The sequence below is a fragment of the Paralichthys olivaceus genome, chromosome 4 (genome assembly GCF_024713975.1).
Source record: "Paralichthys olivaceus isolate ysfri-2021 chromosome 4, ASM2471397v2, whole genome shotgun sequence".
In the NCBI taxonomy this organism is placed as follows: Eukaryota; Metazoa; Chordata; class Actinopteri; order Pleuronectiformes; family Paralichthyidae; genus Paralichthys; species Paralichthys olivaceus.
In genome coordinates, this window is record NC_091096.1 from 13501679 (window position 1) to 13521483 (window position 19805).

At 39.3% G+C, this 19805-nt stretch overlaps 3 protein-coding genes across 3 annotated transcripts; 2 read left to right on the forward strand and 1 right to left on the reverse strand.

The window, feature by feature from the left end:
* Nucleotides 1–216: 216 nt before the first annotated feature.
* p2rx2 (purinergic receptor P2X, ligand-gated ion channel, 2) lies at nt 217–5342 on the reverse strand. Its single transcript, XM_020101072.2, has 12 exons — nt 5080–5342; nt 4351–4486; nt 4147–4218; nt 3979–4054; nt 3791–3887; nt 2544–2624; nt 2286–2439; nt 2014–2144; nt 1806–1896; nt 1671–1736; nt 1502–1579; nt 217–778 (listed from the first exon to the last, which is right to left on the reverse strand). The coding sequence occupies exons 1-12, from the start codon at nt 5244–5246 to the stop codon at nt 680–682; spliced, it is 1248 nt and encodes a 415-aa protein (XP_019956631.1). The 5' UTR covers nt 5247–5342; the 3' UTR covers nt 217–679.
* An 847-nt stretch (nt 5343–6189) lies between these two features.
* Nucleotides 6190–13141, forward strand: pes (pescadillo). The gene is made up of 15 exons (XM_020101071.2): nt 6190–6366; nt 6598–6677; nt 7066–7219; nt 7345–7454; nt 7659–7830; nt 7926–8015; nt 8204–8320; nt 8663–8740; nt 8958–9047; nt 10800–10930; nt 11049–11174; nt 11538–11722; nt 12047–12213; nt 12306–12473; nt 12735–13141. The coding sequence occupies exons 1-15, from the start codon at nt 6343–6345 to the stop codon at nt 12804–12806; spliced, it is 1764 nt and encodes a 587-aa protein (XP_019956630.2). The 5' UTR covers nt 6190–6342; the 3' UTR covers nt 12807–13141.
* Nucleotides 13142–14423: 1282 nt separating this feature from the next.
* On the forward strand, nt 14424–19496 carry gal3st1a (galactose-3-O-sulfotransferase 1a). The gene is made up of 3 exons (XM_020101070.2): nt 14424–14738; nt 16865–17015; nt 17384–19496. Exons 2-3 carry the CDS (start codon nt 16888–16890, stop codon nt 18531–18533), a joined length of 1278 nt encoding a protein of 425 aa, XP_019956629.2. The 5' UTR covers nt 14424–14738; nt 16865–16887; the 3' UTR covers nt 18534–19496.
* The last annotated feature ends 309 nt before the right edge of the window (nt 19497–19805 follow it).

The window sequence follows — 19805 nt, forward strand, 5'->3', positions numbered from 1 at the left end:
TCAGCCGTTCAGATGGATTCACACTTCACCCAAATCTTGTTAAAGAAACCCTTTTATGGGAAATGCTGGTGTTATTTGATTACTGCTCTTCACTCTCCCTGACCATTTCCTCCTCATGTATCTTCTCATTATGACAAACTCGTCAGGGTTGGAAGATGAAGGGAATGAATAAGTGTTTCACATTATAGTGTATTCGTTAATAAGATGATATCATTATGATGATGATTGTCTGTAACAAGTAAGCAGACAGACTTTTATTGTTGGGTTGAGTGTTTGAAATACATGAACATACAATTTGCATGGTTGGTGAGTCTGTCTTTCATATTTCTCAAATATTTTTCTGCTCTGAAATATTTTGAGAAAATAAACATCCAGGTGGTTTTACAGTGGTCTAAGAAACAGGTTTAAGGACACTGTCCAACAGTGGAGGTGCATCGTGGATTGAGATGATAGATGAACCTGCTGCACAGGCAAAGACTTTGACTTTCTTTCACCAGGTTTCCTCCACCTGTGTGTTTCTCTGTCAGTTTATCCACACTGTCAGCAGCCAACAGAAGTCACTGAGCTGTCGCAAGACTCCTGAGGAACCACTCAGAAGTTCTGTCATTGCCACAGTCAGCTGGTTTTAGAAGAGTATACACATGTGGCCACGGCGAGGACTTAGGGAACTGTGATGACATCACAGCGGTACACCGTCTGACAGGTCTGAGTGGATGGAGCCGAAACTATTGATGTAGCTGAGCTCTGTGGGAATGGGCACTGTGGGCTCATTGATAACCTGTGCAGGACATTTAGAGAGGAGGATGTTATTAAAATAGTTGTAAATACTTTTCACTCTATGCCCTGCTTAGGTTTACACCATGGCTTATTTCAACTTCAAATGTACAATGCTGCAGAAGCAATGGTTTTGTTTTTTTACTATAAAAACTATAAAACTATAAATTGAACCCTCTATGGAGGGTTTGAAGGCACAATGCAGCAAAATACACTGTGCATTAAACATGAATACAGTATTAGTATACATACAGTACGCAACATATTGAGCATATTTCGGAGAACTGTGCCATCGATTGTTTGTTATTAATGAAGTAGGGAATTAAAACTTGGGTTTACCATTTTTAAATAAAACATTTCAAAAAATGAATGGGACAATCACAGTGAAATGATGGAACTACTCAGTGATGATTGTATGAAAAGCTTGAATGAGAGTTAATATATTGCAACATTCAGGCAATATATTATAAATCACAATGTGACAGTTTAGATTAGCTCACCTAGCTTATTAATTTTACATTAACCAACTACAAATCATTTTGTGAACCATACTGTAAGCAAACTGTAAACTAACATAGATCTGTATGTATTATTTAGAACAGCCAGGCTAAAATTTTACTTTAATATCTCTTCTGACATACAAAACCCACTAATGATCAGTAAACTGCCACAACCACAGATGGATTGAGGATTCAGTGATTAATGAATATTTGATGCCGCTGCTCACTTCATCAAACTTTCTCTCACTGTAGATTTCGTTCTTGTCGATAAACGTCAGCATGATCCAGTCACAGATTATGGTACACTAGAGGGGTGAAATGAAAAGAAGAAACATTTTGTGTTGCAAACACAATCACTTTAAAATCTGAAGATTAGAAAGAAGAGAAGTCGCTCACAATCCCAACTGAAGTCAAGGCAGTCACTGTGCTGATCATGGTTGGGATGGGACTGAATTTACCAGCCTGCAAAGAAATGACATGTAAATGATACGACAGTGAGCAGAGAATATACTGCAGAGATGATCCACCCACTTGACCGTGAACAATGACGTCCAGACGGATGCCGTAGGCCTTGATCAGTGTCCGAGAGCTGACCCCATTCTTATTGTAATATTTGGCAAATCTGGACAAATGCACATGAAGGACAAAGACAGGAAGATTTAAGTCAAGCCAAAGTAAAGACCACAGTTTTATATATAACACCTACTTAATATTGTCAGTGTTTGGGGTTGGCGCTCACCTGTAATAGTATCCAGAGCTGGCCTGATCCTTTCGGAGATCAAGACGACGGAAGGAATACGTAGGTTTACAGTGTGAAGGATCCAGGTCCAGGTTACACTTCCAGTTAATGAAAACCCCTATCACTCCTCCCTGAGCAAAAACAGCAGTGACCCTTCACATCATCACATCTCCGGGTCATTGTAAACACATCTGTGTGCCAATTAAAATACATGCTTCAACCATTTATATATCCTTAATATCAGAAATCTACAACGCAGATGTCAAACTCACTGTCTTGCAGAGCTCACTGAAATTTTCCCTCGCTTTATTTGCGATGTATCCCAGACGGAAGTTTGGACAGTACGGCTCATTCTCCTCATCATACTGACACTTACTGAGGTATTTCTGCATTTTGCGCTTGTTTGGCATATCTTTGATGTTTCCCCTTCCAAACAAAAGAAGAGGTCTGATTATCTTTTACAGTGTGTGTGTGTGTGTGTGTGTGTGTGTGTGTGTGTGTGTGTGTGTGTGTGTGTGCAGGTACTTTACCTCAGTACTTTAAATTTAGGGAAGTGAATGGAGTTCCTGATGAACACTGTGAAGTTGATCGCCTCCACTAACGGTGGTTCACTGTTGAAGACATCAAATAATCATGATATCATAGTCTTATAAAATGGAATCTTATCTCTTACCACACTGGTTTATTGACGTTGTTACATCCACCATTTTGTCAGATCAGTGACTGAGCGATACTTACAAACGTCTTTTATCTTCTTCCCAAACTACTCTTTATTTTTACTCCTATGTGTTTGTGATTGGTTGCTGCACAGTTCTATCTATGTGGACTAAATATTGAGCTTTACCGTTGATACTTGGTATTGCTACTATTTTGAAAGCTACTCCCCACTTTTATTAATCCAGTTTCATTGTTAATGTGCAACTTTTCACAGATTTCAACAACAAATTAGGATGTATAACTGAACAAGCTGATTGGGCACGCCATTAATTTTGAACATGTTCCAGTCTATATCAGAAATGATTAGGATTCGTCTTTGAAATGAGTGACAGTAAGTAACTCTGGGGTTTTCACTTGAAGCATGTTTTTATCACACATCTAAACAGGTTTTATGTGGGATGATTATTGGTGCTTTGATCCTAGGTTTTGAATTGACACCAGGCAATATGAGCCCTGAAAGTCATAAAAAGTCATTGTGCGATGACCTGAATACTGAAGGTGGTGGTGATGTTAGGGTTTGGCACAGTTAACACTGGTTTAACTGTTGTCTGTGCTCTGGGAGGACAATTCAACCAAGGAGTAGTTTTTCCTTCTCAAAGCAAAGACTAGGACATTTTGTGAAGTAGAAGTGTAACTCTTCTTATTTCTTATCCTATTCAACCCCTCAGATTTATCTTATGACCCTATGAGCAGGACAGGTCCAGAGAAACACACGGGTCTACATTGCATCATTTTTTTTGTGATTTGTAATCACTATCATTGAATTTGGTGCATGTTGCTTCAGATAAACAAATAAATAGCTGAAACTTTACTAAGTTAATTTGACCAATTCATGTTAATTAACTGTGACTTTTTTTCATGTATCTTATAATTTATCCAAGATATAGGGATCTGTCTTAGCTGCCTCTAGGTTTTTCTTATTTGGTTTATGCATCAACATATTTGGTTTCTTTGTCTTCCAGGTCCACTGACACATTGTATTGACTATTAAATGGTCTAAATAAATCTGAATGAAACTTGCCTCATCAACCTGGTGGTGATTATGCATCACCTGTCTTACCGTACTACAGCGTACTCCTCAATAGGACACCAAGTTTGGATCTCGCAGGTTTTGAAAGCGTGGTTATAGTATCGAATACATCTGCCCGTCCTCCTGCCTGTGAGAAATCGTTTAAAACAAAGGAAAACTGAGGCAAATACAAACCAACGGGTCACGAGGAAAGATATCTTGAGTAATAAAATCAGTACCATGGCCTTCAAAGTCAATCTCCCCTTGGACACAGTCAGAATCAGTTGTACAGTTGGCTGAAGGAACTTTGAAATGCTAATATGAAATGAATAGGAAAATAAAGGTGTCTGTTTAACTCTTACACTAAATTGTATTTTCCTGCACACTAGCTTCAGTTGACCTCTCACCTCTGCGCAGGTCCCGTGCTTCTGATCATATGTGACCTCTCGTCTCAATATTGTACTAATCACATCACCTCCCTACAAAGAAAATACCCAAAAAATTACTCAGAGGTATTCACACTAACATGATAGTGATAATGATGATGATGCAGATGGATTAGAATTGGTGGAAATGTGTTGACTGTGCTGCAGTATTTACTGTGGCCTCACCTCTGAGGGTTGAACGTACTCCACAGTATCCAGAATATAATCTCCATGAACCGCTGTGCCTTTCATGAGAGTGTAAACAGAGCTCTCTGGATGGGTTTCACTCTCTTGGTACGCTTTCTCACTTATAAACACATACCTTCAGGGCAATGAACAGACAGAGGCAAGATCACATTTTCTGTTTTTCAATTTTCACAAGATGTGTCATGTTACCATGGATCTGTTAAAACCCTCTTTACTGAAGCCAAAGGAAGATGACGCACTTCAACAATACAACTGAAGACATCTCATGTAAGAGAACATTTAAGATCTGAAATAATAAGATGAGTAATTTAATTATCACAAACTCTTTATTTATTAAAGCTGATCTGCTCATAGCAGATAACATGTCTTTCAATGGAAAGAGTTGATGCTGTTATTTGTTTTCCTGCAAATATTTTACAAGTATTACCTCTGCACAAAACTGCATTTTATGGGTTCAAAAATTAAAAGTCACATATTTTTTATTCTTCTTTGCTCTATTTACAAACAAAAGAATATTGTTGGCAATTATTTTGTCGTATTTATACTAATACGAGTTCATATTTTACTGCAATTCCTAAAAGATGGATTACAACTAAAAAAAATATGACGACAAATCTATAAATTGAAGTTACCAAAGCTTTTGAATTTCATAGATTGTCCCTTTTAACACATTTAGAGAACATGCAAATACACAAATATGATGCTTACCAGATAAAATAGGTGATCACGAGAAACTGAACGCTCCTGTAAATGAATCCAAGAGTTCTGTTTTTAACCACCATCATCTTTGGTGTCTCATAGTCCCAGAAACCAGTAAAATAGTCCTTAATAAACACAGTGAATCCCACGATGAACGTATGAAATACTTCACCCATCTTCGGAATTGTTGTCAAGGTCTAGTTTCTTTATTTTTCAGTCTGAATCCGGCTTGTTATTTCTCCCACTGTTTCTTTTTGTCACCCTCTGATCTTGTCTGCATCTCTCCTGTATCCCTGGTGCCGGTGAGGGAGGGAGCAGAGGAGAACGGGTGGGGTTTCAGTTGTGGTTGAATCATCCATTTTCTTTCCTGTCGGTCTATACTGATGAGTAATAATTGATGCTCCTGGGCATAAAATCTGAATAACTTGCTTATAGTTCTGCATTGGAAAAAATTTTGTAGGCAATTTAAACATTTTCCTGTCACAAAATTACATAATACACTAACATATAATGAGTTTGTCATTATATTTGACATGGTGTAGATACAGATGGTGTGTCAAATTCACATTTTACATTAATTCATTCATTCTGCTTATTCCAGTCCACGTATTCAACCTCCACAATAAATAGAAGTATAGCAATCGGTATAAGACAAAATAACAACGTGGTGCTTCACAACTTGTAACAAATATTTTTCCTTTGTTAGTAAAATAGTTGTCAGTACTTCATTTGATTTGAAGCTCAGGTTAATGAAGAAAAGTGCAAACAGAGACAAGACAAACAAAAAAATAGGCTATAATTTTTCAAAATAAATACATTATAGTTTTGTATATGTTTATCATCTTTTTTTTTATTGGAACAATTTTGAACTTGCAAAGTGGACAACGTGCATTTTACTTCCTCCTAATATTTATTCCACAAACGTTCTCCTTTAACAGATCGCATCTATTTTGAATATTTCTCCCCCTTTGTTTAGCCATACTTGCCTGTGTAATCACCCTAAAACTTATATGGGTGTGTATTGGTGAATATTAAATGTTAAAAAAAGAAATCAATAAGACACACTGTGAAGTTTTTTTCTTATTTAATTTCTGTTTTTTAAACAGGCGGACAAACGGCCCACCTCGGGGTCCTGCTTACTGCTCGCACGTCAAAGCACACGTGCATCGACTACGTGTGGCTGCAGCTAACGTTGTGTACACATGAGAATTGTGTGTTCCGTTAAGAATTGTATTTTCTGAACGTGTGTAGAGATTCAGATACTGTTCAGAAATGGGAGGTCTTCAGAAGAAAAAGGTAAGAGTCGCTGTCGGGCTAATGTCATTAGATTACACACGTTACATCAAATATCAGGATAGCAGCCTGGTTAGCTAGTTAGCTAACGGAGCTAGCTGACGTTTGTTGTTCTAAAACTGTGTTGGTGCAGTTGAGCGTTTGAAGAAGTAGATGTATGTTGTTAACTCGACTATTTAATGATTTAAGATGATTTGTGGGACTTTGATGTGATCGCCTGTTCTTGTTGTGCAGTATGAGAGGGGATCTGTCACCAACTACATCACCAGAAACAAAGCTCGGAAGAAGTTGCAGCTGAGCCTCCCGGATTTCAGGTAACATTACAATGCTCAAGAGTTATTTAAGTGATCTTTAGATCGACGTGATCTCAGCTGATAATCTATGAGAAACATACACGTGACATTATTACACTCTGATAAAAATGGCCTTGCAATAAATGCTACCTCAATAAAAGTTATTGTTATGTAATATAGAGAACTATTGAGTGATTTTGGGGATAATTCGGGGGATTATAGTTCAGTGCTGATGGATTGTGTTGCATTAAACTTGCAGATGTTATATATATTTCGATCCTATTTGCATATTGTAGATAATTGTAACAGCAGAGCATTAGAGATTTTGCTTCAGGATGTCTGGCTGGAAAGATGCACTCAGTAAACAGCTATGTCACATAGTGAAATGACTCTTGATTACGATTTTCAGGCGACTGTGCATCCTCAAAGGAATCTACCCTCATGAGCCCAAGCACAAGAAGAAGGTGAACAAGGGCTCCACTGCCCCGAGGACCTTCTACCTGCTCAAAGACATCCGCTTCCTGCTGCATGAGCCCATCGTGGGCAAGTTCAGAGACTACAAGGTATTACAGACATATTTTTCACTGTTTAATTTAAAATATCAACACCAATGCATGAACAGTTTTTAAAGTAAGAGTTGATTTGTCTTGAACATTTATTCTATTGTCAAAATATGTTTTCTTAACAGGTATTTGTACGCAAACTTAAGAGGGCTTATGGAAAAACAGAGTGGTCTGCAGTGGAAAGACTGAAAGAGAACAAGCCCACCTATAAACTGGACCACATCATCAAAGAAAGGTGAGGGCTATTCTCTGCAGTCAACATAGGATTTTCTCTGGACAATCAAATTGAGAGCTGCTCATTGGGCGGAATTCTTTTTTTGTTAAAGCATGTCAGCAGTTTTAAAAGTTAAATTAAAACACGCCTTTTGTAATCAAAGAGATAATAAAAATAATTCTGTATCAAGCTGCATTGCCTCACAGGTGCTCTTCTATCTGACAGGTATCCCACCTTCATCGACGCCCTCCGTGATATTGACGACTCCCTCTGCATGTGCTTCCTCTTCTCCACCTTCGCCCGAACAGGAAAATGCCATGTGCAGACAATCCAGCTGTGTCGACGCCTCACTGTGGAGTGGATGAACTATGTGGTTGCAGCTCGTGCTCTCAGAAAGGTGCTAATGCATAATGATTTAGGGGTATATTGATATGAACTGAGTTCATTGACCTCTGGTTGGCAATGCATTTAACACTGTCCTCCTCAAATTAGGTCTTCATCTCCATCAAGGGAATATATTATCAGGCTGAGGTGATGGGACAGCTCACTACATGGCTGGTGCCATACCAGTTCTCCCATGATGTAAGTGCAGAATGATGAAATGTAGTCCATAGTAATTATACTATTAATACTCTCTCAAATTGCTATTATTATTATTGCTGCTGTTTGTGGGCTTTGTGGATTATAAATTACTAAAAATATTTGCTTGGATTTTTAGTAATTTTACCATTGAGACATTGAAATTTTTTTTATTTTTTTTTCCTTTTTAGCACCCAACAGATGTTGACTACAGAGTAATGGCAACATTCACAGAGTTGTACACCACTCTCCTGGGATTCATCAACTTCAGACTGTACCATTCCCTCAACCTGCTCTACCCACCTAAGGTATCTTGGATTCTAAAAACGAGGACTTATGTCGATCTTGGGGAGTGAAAGCTCTGCAGATATTAAGCCAACACGTCGTTCCTTGTAAAATGTTTGGTATAATCAGTAATACCAGTTTTGTCACACAGTTGGAAAATATCCACATCATTCCTGCTATACAAAAAATTGTCACATTAAAACAAGTTTGTAGATTTAGTCCACTGTGCTCATCTCTCCCGCATCAACAAATTGTATCAACAAAATAACCTTGTATTGAATTGCTTTAAAGTCTACACATGAATGTAAACTGCAACTTGACTGGTTGGCATCTGTGCTCTGTTAATGTCGTCCCTCCTTTTGCAGCTGGACAGTAAAGCAGAGTCGGAGCTGAAGGATGAGAATGAGGATGACTATGCCATGAATTCAGAATGCTACTTAGAGGTGAGGCTCTTTATCTTGAATGTTTTAAAGGAGTAAACACATTTTGTTTTGTTAGCAGCTGTGTAAAAATACATTAATTAACTAAGAACAATGGTACACACTTCTTTCATTTTGAGATCATAATAACAAGATACTAGTATGTAGGTTATTATGTAGTGCACATTTAATAATTATATTTAGGACTGTTGCTCTAATTCTGTTGTTTTTGTCTGTACAGAAACTGTCAGCTCTAAGCGCCAGTCTGGCGCGGGTAGTTTCTTCTGCAGAGGAGGAAGAGGCTGAACTCGACCAGTTTCCTGTTGAAGAGGTAAGAAAACCAGTTCACAACATATGATTCTCTTTATTTAATGTTTTTAAATATAATATAATGAAACATTGATATCAAAGCTATGACACTGAGATGTGTCATCAGAACATGCAGAAAAACAAAGAGTTAATGCTGAACATGCCCCAGAGGTAACATGTTAGGAGTGAGTATTAGTAGAGCAAACTTGGTTCTAAAGTTTACTTTGTCGACTGAGCGCCTCAGTGAGTGTTGACTGTCGGGACGAAGGCTCTGCATCTCGAGGTGCACTTTGTTTCCCCAGCTGGGAACACTGGGTCGGGTGGTTATGCTTTAGGTGGGCAGTTTGTTGTGTTGCCTTTTTTCGTTGCCACCACTTATGAAGTGGCTCGTCCGTGTTGATGGGCTAACCTTGCTCATTCGGTTTGAAGCCGAAATATTCCCACACCGGGGCTGTGGCATTTGGCTTTGCAATCATCTTTTTTCCTCGCGTTGCTCTGTGTGTGTGGCTGGAGCTAATGCTAGCGGCCCCGCCTCCCTCCACAGAGACAAAGAGACTGGATGACTGACAAGAGGGTTCACTCCGTTCATTCCGCAACATAAGCCCCCAGGTGCTGAGACCGAGCACAGAGTGAACCCTCTTGTCATCCAGCCTGCTTGGAGGCGAGAGACAAGGAAAACAAACACGCATGGCGATATATCGAGGCCGGAAATATTATCGAGTTCATTTTAATTTATCGTGCGATTAATTGATTTATTGATTATCGGCCCAGGCCTAGTTAAACTTGATCAGTAGAGCAGTGTTTCTCCAAAGCTGTTCGACGAATCGAGCAGATGCTAATACTTGCTCAATTTCGTTCTCTGATAACTTCTTGCAGATTTAAAATAATTAGCCTCTGGGGGCAGAGGTGAGAGGTTACAGGTTCTTTTCAGAGGAGTTAAAACGTTTAGAGGTGTGAGACTAGGGATTACAGCCTCATGTTTGGTTGTTAAGGACAAGGTATCCACCACCCTGGGAGCTCAACTAGTTTGAGCTCCACTTCAGGGACTGATCAGGAACCCAGAATTCTTTTAGGGACTTGCATTACCTGCATCTCAACAACATGAGCTTAGGTCCAGTTTGGGTTCTCAGATTGAAAAAAAATGAGCCATTCTGCACTTCAAAACTTTTACACAGAAACCTGTGTTGGAGGCGTCAGTGCTGATCCTCCCTAATGGATCAAACACAAGCAAAATTTGAGCTTCAAGGGCGACGTAGTTCTTGGGTTTGGATGAATGGCCACACCATTATTGGGTTTCATTGTTATTAAAGGAATTTCTTTCATTAACATAATTTAGCTGTTATTGTAGATCAGATTCATATTGTAGATATTGCGAAATATAACAAAATTGTAGTAATTATGTCATAATATTTATAATTAGCAACTCGCACACATTGAATTTGTTAATTTGAGACCTGATTTAATTTTTATAGACGTCCAAATGTTCCTGAACTGTTGTTGGACAGATTTTTTTTAAACCTCAAACCAGATGAGATATTTACCATCAAGAATCAGGGTCTTATTTTTCCTCATAATTATCATCACATAAAATCTACCTGTGCTGTTCAGATATGTAAATCCTTTACCTTGTACCATAATTTATCTACAAGTGGGAAATGATTTACAGTAGCTTTTGGCACAGATTGGAAAGTGAAATACTTTTATCTTCTTGGCTTCTTGTGGCACTGCATCCACTAACCCAAATCAATAACTCTCTTTTTCTGCTGTTCTGCAGGAAGATGTGGAAAATATGGAGGCAAGAGAAAAGGAACAGAAACAGCAGGAGGCCCAGAAAAAGCTCTTTGAGGGCCTCAAGTTCTTCCTCAACAGAGAAGTTCCTAGAGAGTCTTTGGCTTTCGTCATCAGGTGAGTGAAATCTGCTGCAGTGAAGACGTTTATAAGCAGAAATAATTGATCCTCATAAACCTCATAACTGATGCAATGCCTATTCTTAAATGATCTGTTTACTGCTGCCGCTTTCCAGGTGTTTTGGTGGCGAGGTGTCGTGGGACAAGTCTGTTTGCATTGGTAGCACATATGATGTGTCAGAAGAAACCATCACTCATCAAATTGTTGACAGACCCAACGTCGACAAGCAATATATCAACAGGTAAAGGATTGTTGTGGTTGTCTTAACTTTAGCATTTTCTTTTCAGGCATGTACAACTTCACATTTTTATAAAACAAATGGGATTTACAGTATTTCTGACTGTACAGGAAGTCTGTGCTGAGTCATTACCATCACCACATCCTTTTCAATGCCTCCTTTCACAGTAGCTCTCTTGCCTCAAACACATTCATGATTTTGGACAGACCCTGTCCTTGTTCTTTGCCAACTCCCTTATAAGTATATTTCTTTCGTAAATAGTAAAAGTCCTCACCAAACAATGATATGTATTCTAATTTTTTCTCTCTGGGAAATGTCCAATTATTGGCTTTGTAAGAGGCTAATATCATAACCTTGTTGCTTCAGGTACTACATCCAGCCTCAGTGGGTGTATGATTGCATCAACGCTAAGATCCTCCTGCCTGTGGAGGACTACTTCCTCGGAGTGACTCTGCCTCCTCATCTCTCACCGTTTGTGGAGGAGAAGGAGGGCGACTACGTGCCCCCTGAAAAAGTGAAGATCATGGCCTTACAACGTGGAGAAAAACCTGGTATGAACCGAGACATTTCACTGATATCTCAGCTTTCATTTTCCATAAAAACTGTTTATACACCTGCTCATGTTTTGTAGTTTCACAGCATTGAATCACACTGATTTTAATTAGGATTTAGATTTATTTAGGCTGAAATCAATGGAAACACAGATGAAGACTATTCAGTTCAGGCAACTTCTGAAAGCAATTGACTGCAGCAGTAATGAATGAGAAGACACATGAGAAACCAATTATGTTACTCTTCATATTTTTGTTCAATCGGTTTTAGTTGTCGGATTTGATACTAATGAATGATTTTTCTGTACATTTCTTCTTTCATAGCCCATGAACAGGAGGAGGATGAGGAGGATGAGGGTGAGGATGAAGAAGAAGAAGAAGAAGAAGAGGAGGAGGAGGGTGACGACGGCGAAGAAGAAGAAGAAGATGATGAGCAAGAGGCAGAAGAGAAGAAGCTTAAGAAGATGGAAGAACAAAGATCTCAGGGCAAGGTAAAAGATATCCGATCCCTTTTCTTATCACTTGTTTGTTTGTTTTTTTATAAACGTGTGCAGCCTTCATTGACTGGTCTTCTTCCTTCTAGTCTCTGCAAGTCAAAGTGACGCCTGGGAAAATGAAGGTAGAAAACCCAGTACGTTTGGAGGAGGAGGAGAAAGCAGAGGAGAAACGTCTCGCCATTATGATGATGAAGAAAAAGGAGAAGTACCTCTACGACAAGATCATGTTTGGAAAGAAAAGAAAAATCCGAGAGGTTCGATAAATTTTTCCTATTGATTATGGTTTCACACGTAGATAAGACTGTTTGTGCGGCATTGTGAAAAGATAACATTCTTACATTCCTTTTATTCAGTTTCGGGCATCTTATCTCGGTTGACAATGTTTGACAGTATTGTGTGGTTGTAAAGAGAGCATGTGAACCCAGGGATGAACCCTCTGAGGTCACTTGCCGCTGAGGCTTGTGTGACTGGTGTTAAGCATCTGTTCATTGACTGCATTCATTCTCTTCCTACAGGCTAACAAGCTTGCTGCCAAGAGGAAGGCTCATGATGATGAAGAGAAAGCAAAGAAGAAGACACGTAAATAACTCGTCTGACTGCATCCTCTTCAGACTGACCATGTATTTATGTTCATGAGGTAGCGTGCATTAGAGGTTGACATGTCATAAAACCTGCAAGTGCATTCGACATGTCTGAGTGAGTTAGTGCTCATGACGTGTGTGCGAAAACTGCTGCATAATTTCGATCTGAAATGCAGGAAATGGTTTATTCTAATAGTGTAATAATTCATGTAAATGTTTTGAATTCATTTTGTTTGTATGAACACTTCTCTGCTATTCTACATTACACAAGATATTCCACTTTCTTTTAAAATCTGTACTTGAATGAGTCTGTATTTTAAATTAAAAACACGTGTATTAAACCTGTCTCCTGTGATCTTGCACCAATAAGATAAAAGTTTTGTAACTGTTGTTTAGCCGCTGTGTTTTTCTCCACAATGAACTACTGGATGGTGAATTCAAAGATTGTTTTACCTCAGAGGACAGAGACTGGGGACATTGTGCTGTTGTTGGTGGGTTGTCCTGACTTGACTGGTCCACATGAGTGGTGGGTGGGTGTTGATGACGAAGGAGCGTAAGCCCTTTTACCCCCTGAGATGCTGCTTTGATCTTGGTGGGCTAAAGGCCAGGCCAGTCATGTCCCGCACTTCTCAATCTCCCTCCCTCACACCCTGATCTGCATTCCACGCATGCCCACTCCGTCCAGATCTCAGCCTGGCACTCTGGGTGCCTGCAGCCAATGGCACATCCTGCTCAACAAAGGCAGCAGTATCGTGTCTGGGCATGGCGGCTGTGGGATGATGAGCAGCACAGCTCTAGTGTTCCTTCCAGGGATCAGGGGCCACATCATGTAGATATAGAGCTCCAGGTTACTGTAATGGGAGAGGCCTTATGACCACATACTGCTACATCCTGGAATACAGAGCCAAATGGACTTATCATCCCTTAATTGAATGTTCATTTCATTCTCTATTCAAGTCTGAGCTGTTTTGCATAAGATAATTTATTGAAAATGGTGCTCACACAAGCATAAAATACTTGATCATTATTTACACATCTGAGTTAAAAACAGTTGATGCACAAACTGCAAAAAAAATACTTTAGAAATGACAAAAAAAAGTATTTAAAGAATGTGCACAATGCTGTTGCATAACAGTGTAGGCTGTGTAGTACCCTTCGTTTGTTTTGATAATTGTGATACCATTGTTATTATAATTGTTTAATCCCATGCTGCAAAACGTGATGGCTGTGTTGTGTACATTTGTCTTCGGCACATATAGACATAGCTTCCTATATAAGCCTTTCAAACAATACAGACAGAGAACAGTCTTGATCAAGTGGTACAATAAGAGCCTTTGTGCTTTGGCTTTCTGCATTTGTTCTTTTTATGCTGTTTTGCACCCCTCCTATCAGCTTGCAGTTCAGACTTCAGTGTCTGCGCTCAATAGCCCTCTGTATGTCCACACAGACGAGGGACTATACAGCTTCTCTCCCTCCTCTCTCACTCCATCCATCCATCCATCCATCCACCCCTTTCTTTTTTGCACTCACTGGCAAGTGAACATCCCCTGACACGGTGGCTGACGTCACAGGTGGCTAGATGAGCCTCCCTGAAGTGCTTTATTCAGCAAGATTGGTTTCGGAATCGAAAGTTGAGGTGGTGAGTGGGGGTGGATGAGCGCCAGGTATAGCCTGAGGCATCAGGTGTTCATGCAGAGAAGCAGCGCGAAAGACGAGAAGAGGAGCAGCAACCAGATGAATGAGATAGGAAGCAGCGGACATGTGATAAGGGGAGTGTAGGACAGTGCTGGTTCTATAACAGCATGTGTATTCTGAGATTAGACATAAGGACGACTGGAGGGAGATCAACTTGTGTCTGGAAGTGGATGGAAAGAAAGAAGAAAATGTATCTGGAGAAGAGATGCTCACATTAGTTTTTCTTTGGATGTATGTAAGAGGGTAAGTACTCATTCAGTATTTTGAAAGTTTACTCTGTAATATTGATGATTTTTATGATCATTTTATGTTAAAAACAAGACTTTAAACAATGCTACATGAAGTTCAGGGAAGTAAATCAGTAATACATAATCTTAAATCCAGTTGTCTTTTCTCTTAATATTTAATCTTAAAACAATATTGCTTTGTTCCTGTTCTAACTAAATAGCAAATAAATCTGTATCTGGGGTTGGTGTGCAGCCAAACAAAGCTCAGGGTAAATATGTTCTGACTAAATCATATTAATGTACTATTTGTTCTGCAAGGACACATAGTACATGGAGGTTACATGGCACCTCGGGGGGAAAATGAACAAATATACTGATATCAGCAAGTCTCAAATATATAACACTTTTATTTGACCCAGAGGATCTCAGGTTTGAGGTTATTTATGGAATATAATATCTTATAATAAACTGTTCTGCTTAAATTAGCATTGTCCACAAATGTCTCCCTTTAGAGTCTAGCCAGAGAACAGAAATAGCCCTTTTAGCTGTGTTTGAAGAGTAATGTTTGTATAATGCTCTGATAAGACTGAACATGAAATGCATCTCTATTGATCAGAGGAACCAAGGCACACATACTAACTCCAGCCAGCACAAGGGCTTGACGTAATCTCGAGCCAAAACTCCAAAACTGCACTAACACCAAAAATGAATAATAAATGACATGTGACCCTAAAGGCTGGGATTAAGTCTGTGTCTTTCAAAGAGTAAAGCGATTATATTATAAACAACTGGTATGTGGTGAGTTTTACAAACTTGATCACAGCCAAAGTATGTAACTTAAGATATCTCAGAAAAGGAGGGAAATGTCCCAAACACCATATCAGATGATGGACAACACACTGGCTGTTCCAGATAACAACAAGCCCTCGAACAAATAAGTATAAAAGACTATTCTCCTCTAAAATGTCAACTGATATTAACACATCATTTTGTTTCCCTGCTGCAAAACACTTATCATCACAGTTTATAGTAACCAAGATCCTCTGATAATGATGTAAGCTTAGAATAGGATTGGGCAGACAGATAGATCACAAAGACGAAGAGATAATTCAGTGGATTTGCTGATTATGTTGCTGATCAGTCACTGCTAAAGCTAGATTATGTGAAATTGGATTTTTACATAATTGATTAAAAATACATTTTGATAAATTCAGTTTTTTTCCAATGAGAAAAGGCTGAAATGAATGTACACTATATGTGTATATATCGCCTCACCCTCCACTCTGTATCTGGGGTCAGTGTGGGTCACATCATGCTAAAAATTCCAGGTGGTGAGTGCCAGCAAGTTGTTTGTATAGCTAAGTCAGCATGGCTCATCTTTCCGCGGTCTGCAGGTGGGAGGCGTGCAATATCACCTGCCACAGTAATGCATTATTTATTTCTTGGGCCAGCTGAGGAACACAGGGTTGGTCATTTCACGTTGCCAGTATGTCATTTTGTGGAACATCATACAATTTCAACTACACTCCCCTGTCATCACACTGAGAACACACGTACCTGCAGGTAAATGTTCCTGAGCAAAGGTTAAATTATGCTCCAACTGATGATTACTGTACTTGTACATGTAAACCTCACAGTATTTGGAGGTTTAAGTTGTTTTACCAATATAGCTGTTCAAATTAAAGAAATGTGACATTAACATGTTGTTTGTGTTTGGTATCGAGCATCTCGGCCACCAGAGCTACAGGTGCTGGACACAATTACATGAATACTAAAAATAAAACACTATCCAATACAAAACGTCTGCACGGAAAACTACCTTTGGTGAATTATAGTGAAATAAACAAATATAGGGATGCAATAAAGCTGGGTAAAACAAATCTGTCTTATACTATTAGATGTTTATAATTTGAAAATAATGAAAACTAAGAATACATTAATGGAGTCCATTTACACTTAATTTATCAGTAACTATCTAAATAAATTATTCACCGTGTTGTTATTGTGTCTGTGAAGCAGAGAACAATCTAGAAATAGTAACCCCCCTCTTAACCCTATCTATCTATCTATCTCTGTAGATGATAAAAGAAAAGTAAAAAATGCTTAACATGATGATGATGATGATGATGATGTCTTTTTAAGGTGATCCTTGACACTGCTGGACCATGACTGGCAAGCAGGGAAGGCAGTGGAGATCCATGTGCAAAGGCCTGGTGCTGGGCACCCTGCTGACCAGCTTCATGATCCTGCTCTACTGCCTATCCACTCCACAGATCCACTTCAGTCTGCCCGAGTAAGACTCATCACACTGGTTTACATTTGCTCAGTAGAAAACAGCATGAATCAAGTCATCAGGTTTCTTCAGCAATAACTGGATTTTAAAGGTGAAACGATACAAAATGATAGTAATAATCATTTTAGTCCTTTTAAAGAATGATTTAAAAACATATTTCTGGTTACAGCTTTTCAAATATGTTGGTTTGCATCATTTTCTTCATTTTTTGGGACTAAAATAAAAAACATCTTGCTGATATTGGATGATATCTATGATAATGTGTTATGTAGTGCAGTTTGAATGGATATAAGGGGACTATGGCACCTTGGCAGAGGTATGTACTCTACTGAGTGCCTAGTTCAATCTTTCTTCTTTTCTCTCTGTAGGGTTCCAGTGCCCTACTCCTGCGCCCACCGTCCGTCCCAGCTCCACACCAAACCAACCACAAACAGCTCACACCAAACCCATGGCCAGGCCTGCGCTCCTAAAGTGGATATCATGTTCATGAAGACCCACAAAACAGCCAGCAGCACCTTCCTCAACATCCTGTTCCGCTTTGGGGAGAAACACAGGCTCAAATTTGCCTTCCCTAACAGCAGGAATGACTTCTTCTATCCATCTCTCTTTGAGCGCTCCCAGGTAAAAGACTACAGACCAGGAATGTGTTTCAATGTTATCTGTAATCATTTGCGCTTCAATGCAGCTGAGGTGGCCAAGTTGCTGCCCATGGACACTTCGTACATCACTATCCTGCGAGACCCCGCAGAGCTGTTTGAGTCGTCCTTCCACTACTTTGGACGGCTGGTGCCTTTTACCTGGAGGATACCAGGTGATGACAAGCTGACTGAGTTCCTACGTGACCCGCACTACTACTTCGATCCAGAGGGCTTCAACTCTTTCTACCTCAAGAACCTGCTGTTCTTTGACTTTGGCCAGGACAACACTCTGGAGCCGGATGATCCGCGGGTAGAAGAAGGAATCAAATTCATCACCGACCGTTTTCAGCTGGTCATGTTGGTGGAACACTTTGAGGAATCACTCATCCTCCTCAAGGAAACCCTCTGCTGGGAGATGGATGATTTGCTCTTCTTCAAGCTCAACGCCCGCAAGGGATCCACGGTGTCGAAACTTACCCCTGAGCTGAGGGCCAGGGCCCTTGGGTGGAACGCTATTGACTGGAAGCTGTACCAGCATTTCAACCAGACTTTTTGGAAGAAAGTAGATGCATATGGATGGCAGAGGATGACTGAGGAGGTGGCAGAGCTCAGGAGGAGGAACGCAGAGATGACATCTATCTGTATTGAGGGGGGTCGTGCTGTGGAAGCTGGCAGCATCCAGGAGTCAGCCATGCAGCCCTGGCAACCCATCGGAGAGAAGTCCATCATGGGCTATAACCTGAAGAAGAATGTGGATAAGGCTCATCAGAAACTGTGTCGTAAGATGTTGATGCCAGAGCTTCAATACTTAACAGAGCTTGGGGTGAACCTGTGGATCACCAGGCTGTGGGGCCATGTACGAGATATCATTAACTGGTGAGTGGACGAGAGCAAGAGGGGCCAACTGAACTCTGACAGACCGGATAGTAGAAGAAGAGAGATATGACTGTGTGGCTGATAGAGTGAGAGGTTAAACATTTCTGCCACGCTCTCTGTCTCACTGCATTTTAAATGAATTTGCATTTCACATGATTGTGCACTGTAATAGTATCTGATTGGTGCTTGAGAACAAAATACTGTTGACCACACAATCTATAAATGCAGAGCCAGTTTATTTCTTGTATTGTCCGCTGTGCCGACTCAGACATAAAATGTTCTTCTTCTCACGTGAGCTTGTTCTAATGTTTTATTTGAGTGAACTGTGATGTTCGGGACTAATTTCAAAAGCCTTTGGATGTAATGAAGACCCATTGTTGCCATTTAAGTTTATAAAGTTATTGAAGATATGGACAAGACTAAGGGCTGAAATACAGATGTGAAAATAGTGAATGTAAGTATTATATCCCATTTTACTGCCTATGGAGGACAAAATCAGCAGTTATTTAAATTTTACATGAGCAAACACATACATTTCTAATAGCACTTGTCACTTGTCGTAACAGGGAAATCAGAGGTGCAGTGTTATGTTCCAGGACCCCAGAACTACATCAACTAAATCAAATGTAGCCATAATTATTGTCATTAATTATGCTTTCTCTGCAGTGAGAGACCCTGAAAATGTAAAAGGTTGGATGAATAATATGCAAAATCAATAAATTACAACACTAAAACTACTGAAAAAAAAGACAAATCAGTAAATATTCCCTTTTTTTTACTTTCCTTGTAAGTTTTAATATAATATAACATAATATACTATAATAAGCCAAGAAAGGTAAATCTTATTTAGAAAACCACTGTGATGATGACTCATGGTGTTAAACACCATGTACATGTTTTTACACAGCCTCCTAATCAGTGTCTGTGAAAATAAAGGAATTCAATTGAGATAAAGTGCTGCATTGGTCAAGTATCTCTTTATTTGTGTCCAATCGCCTACACCACTACCTAGTTTTTTATTCATATAATATTTTGTCTATACAGTTTATTTATTAATTAATTGAATTGTTTGTTTGATTTATCTGTATTTTACTGATTTTGTCCTCCATTGCTCCTGGTAATACAGTATATGATAATCTTTGTATCCTCTAAATAAAGTGAATACTACATGTAATACTGTATGATTTGTATGACTGGTTTATTGGGAATGAATGTAAATGACATCCCCAAATCTTTTGGGACTGTTTGAATGAAGGATGCATCATAATTTAATGAG

Coding starts and splice junctions, on each gene's coding strand:
- p2rx2 (XM_020101072.2), bottom strand. CDS start 5,246: ATGGGTGAAGTATTTCATACGTTCATCGTGGGATTCACTGTGTTTATT. Junction 4,055..4,146: donor AGCACGGGACCTGCGCAGAG/GTGAGAGGTCAA, acceptor ATTTCATATTAG/CATTTCAAAGTTCCTTCAGC. Junction 2,440..2,543: donor CCTAAATTTAAAGTACTGAG/GTAAAGTACCTG, acceptor TTTGTTTGGAAG/GGGAAACATCAAAGATATGC.
- pes (XM_020101071.2), top strand. CDS start 6,343: ATGGGAGGTCTTCAGAAGAAAAAG. Junction 7,455..7,658: donor GACCACATCATCAAAGAAAG/GTGAGGGCTATT, acceptor TCTATCTGACAG/GTATCCCACCTTCATCGACG. Junction 8,321..8,662: donor ACCTGCTCTACCCACCTAAG/GTATCTTGGATT, acceptor CTCCTTTTGCAG/CTGGACAGTAAAGCAGAGTC.
- gal3st1a (XM_020101070.2), top strand. CDS start 16,888: ATGACTGGCAAGCAGGGAAGGCAGTGGAGATCCATGTGCAAAGGCCTG. Junction 17,016..17,383: donor ATCCACTTCAGTCTGCCCGA/GTAAGACTCATC, acceptor TTCTCTCTGTAG/GGTTCCAGTGCCCTACTCCT.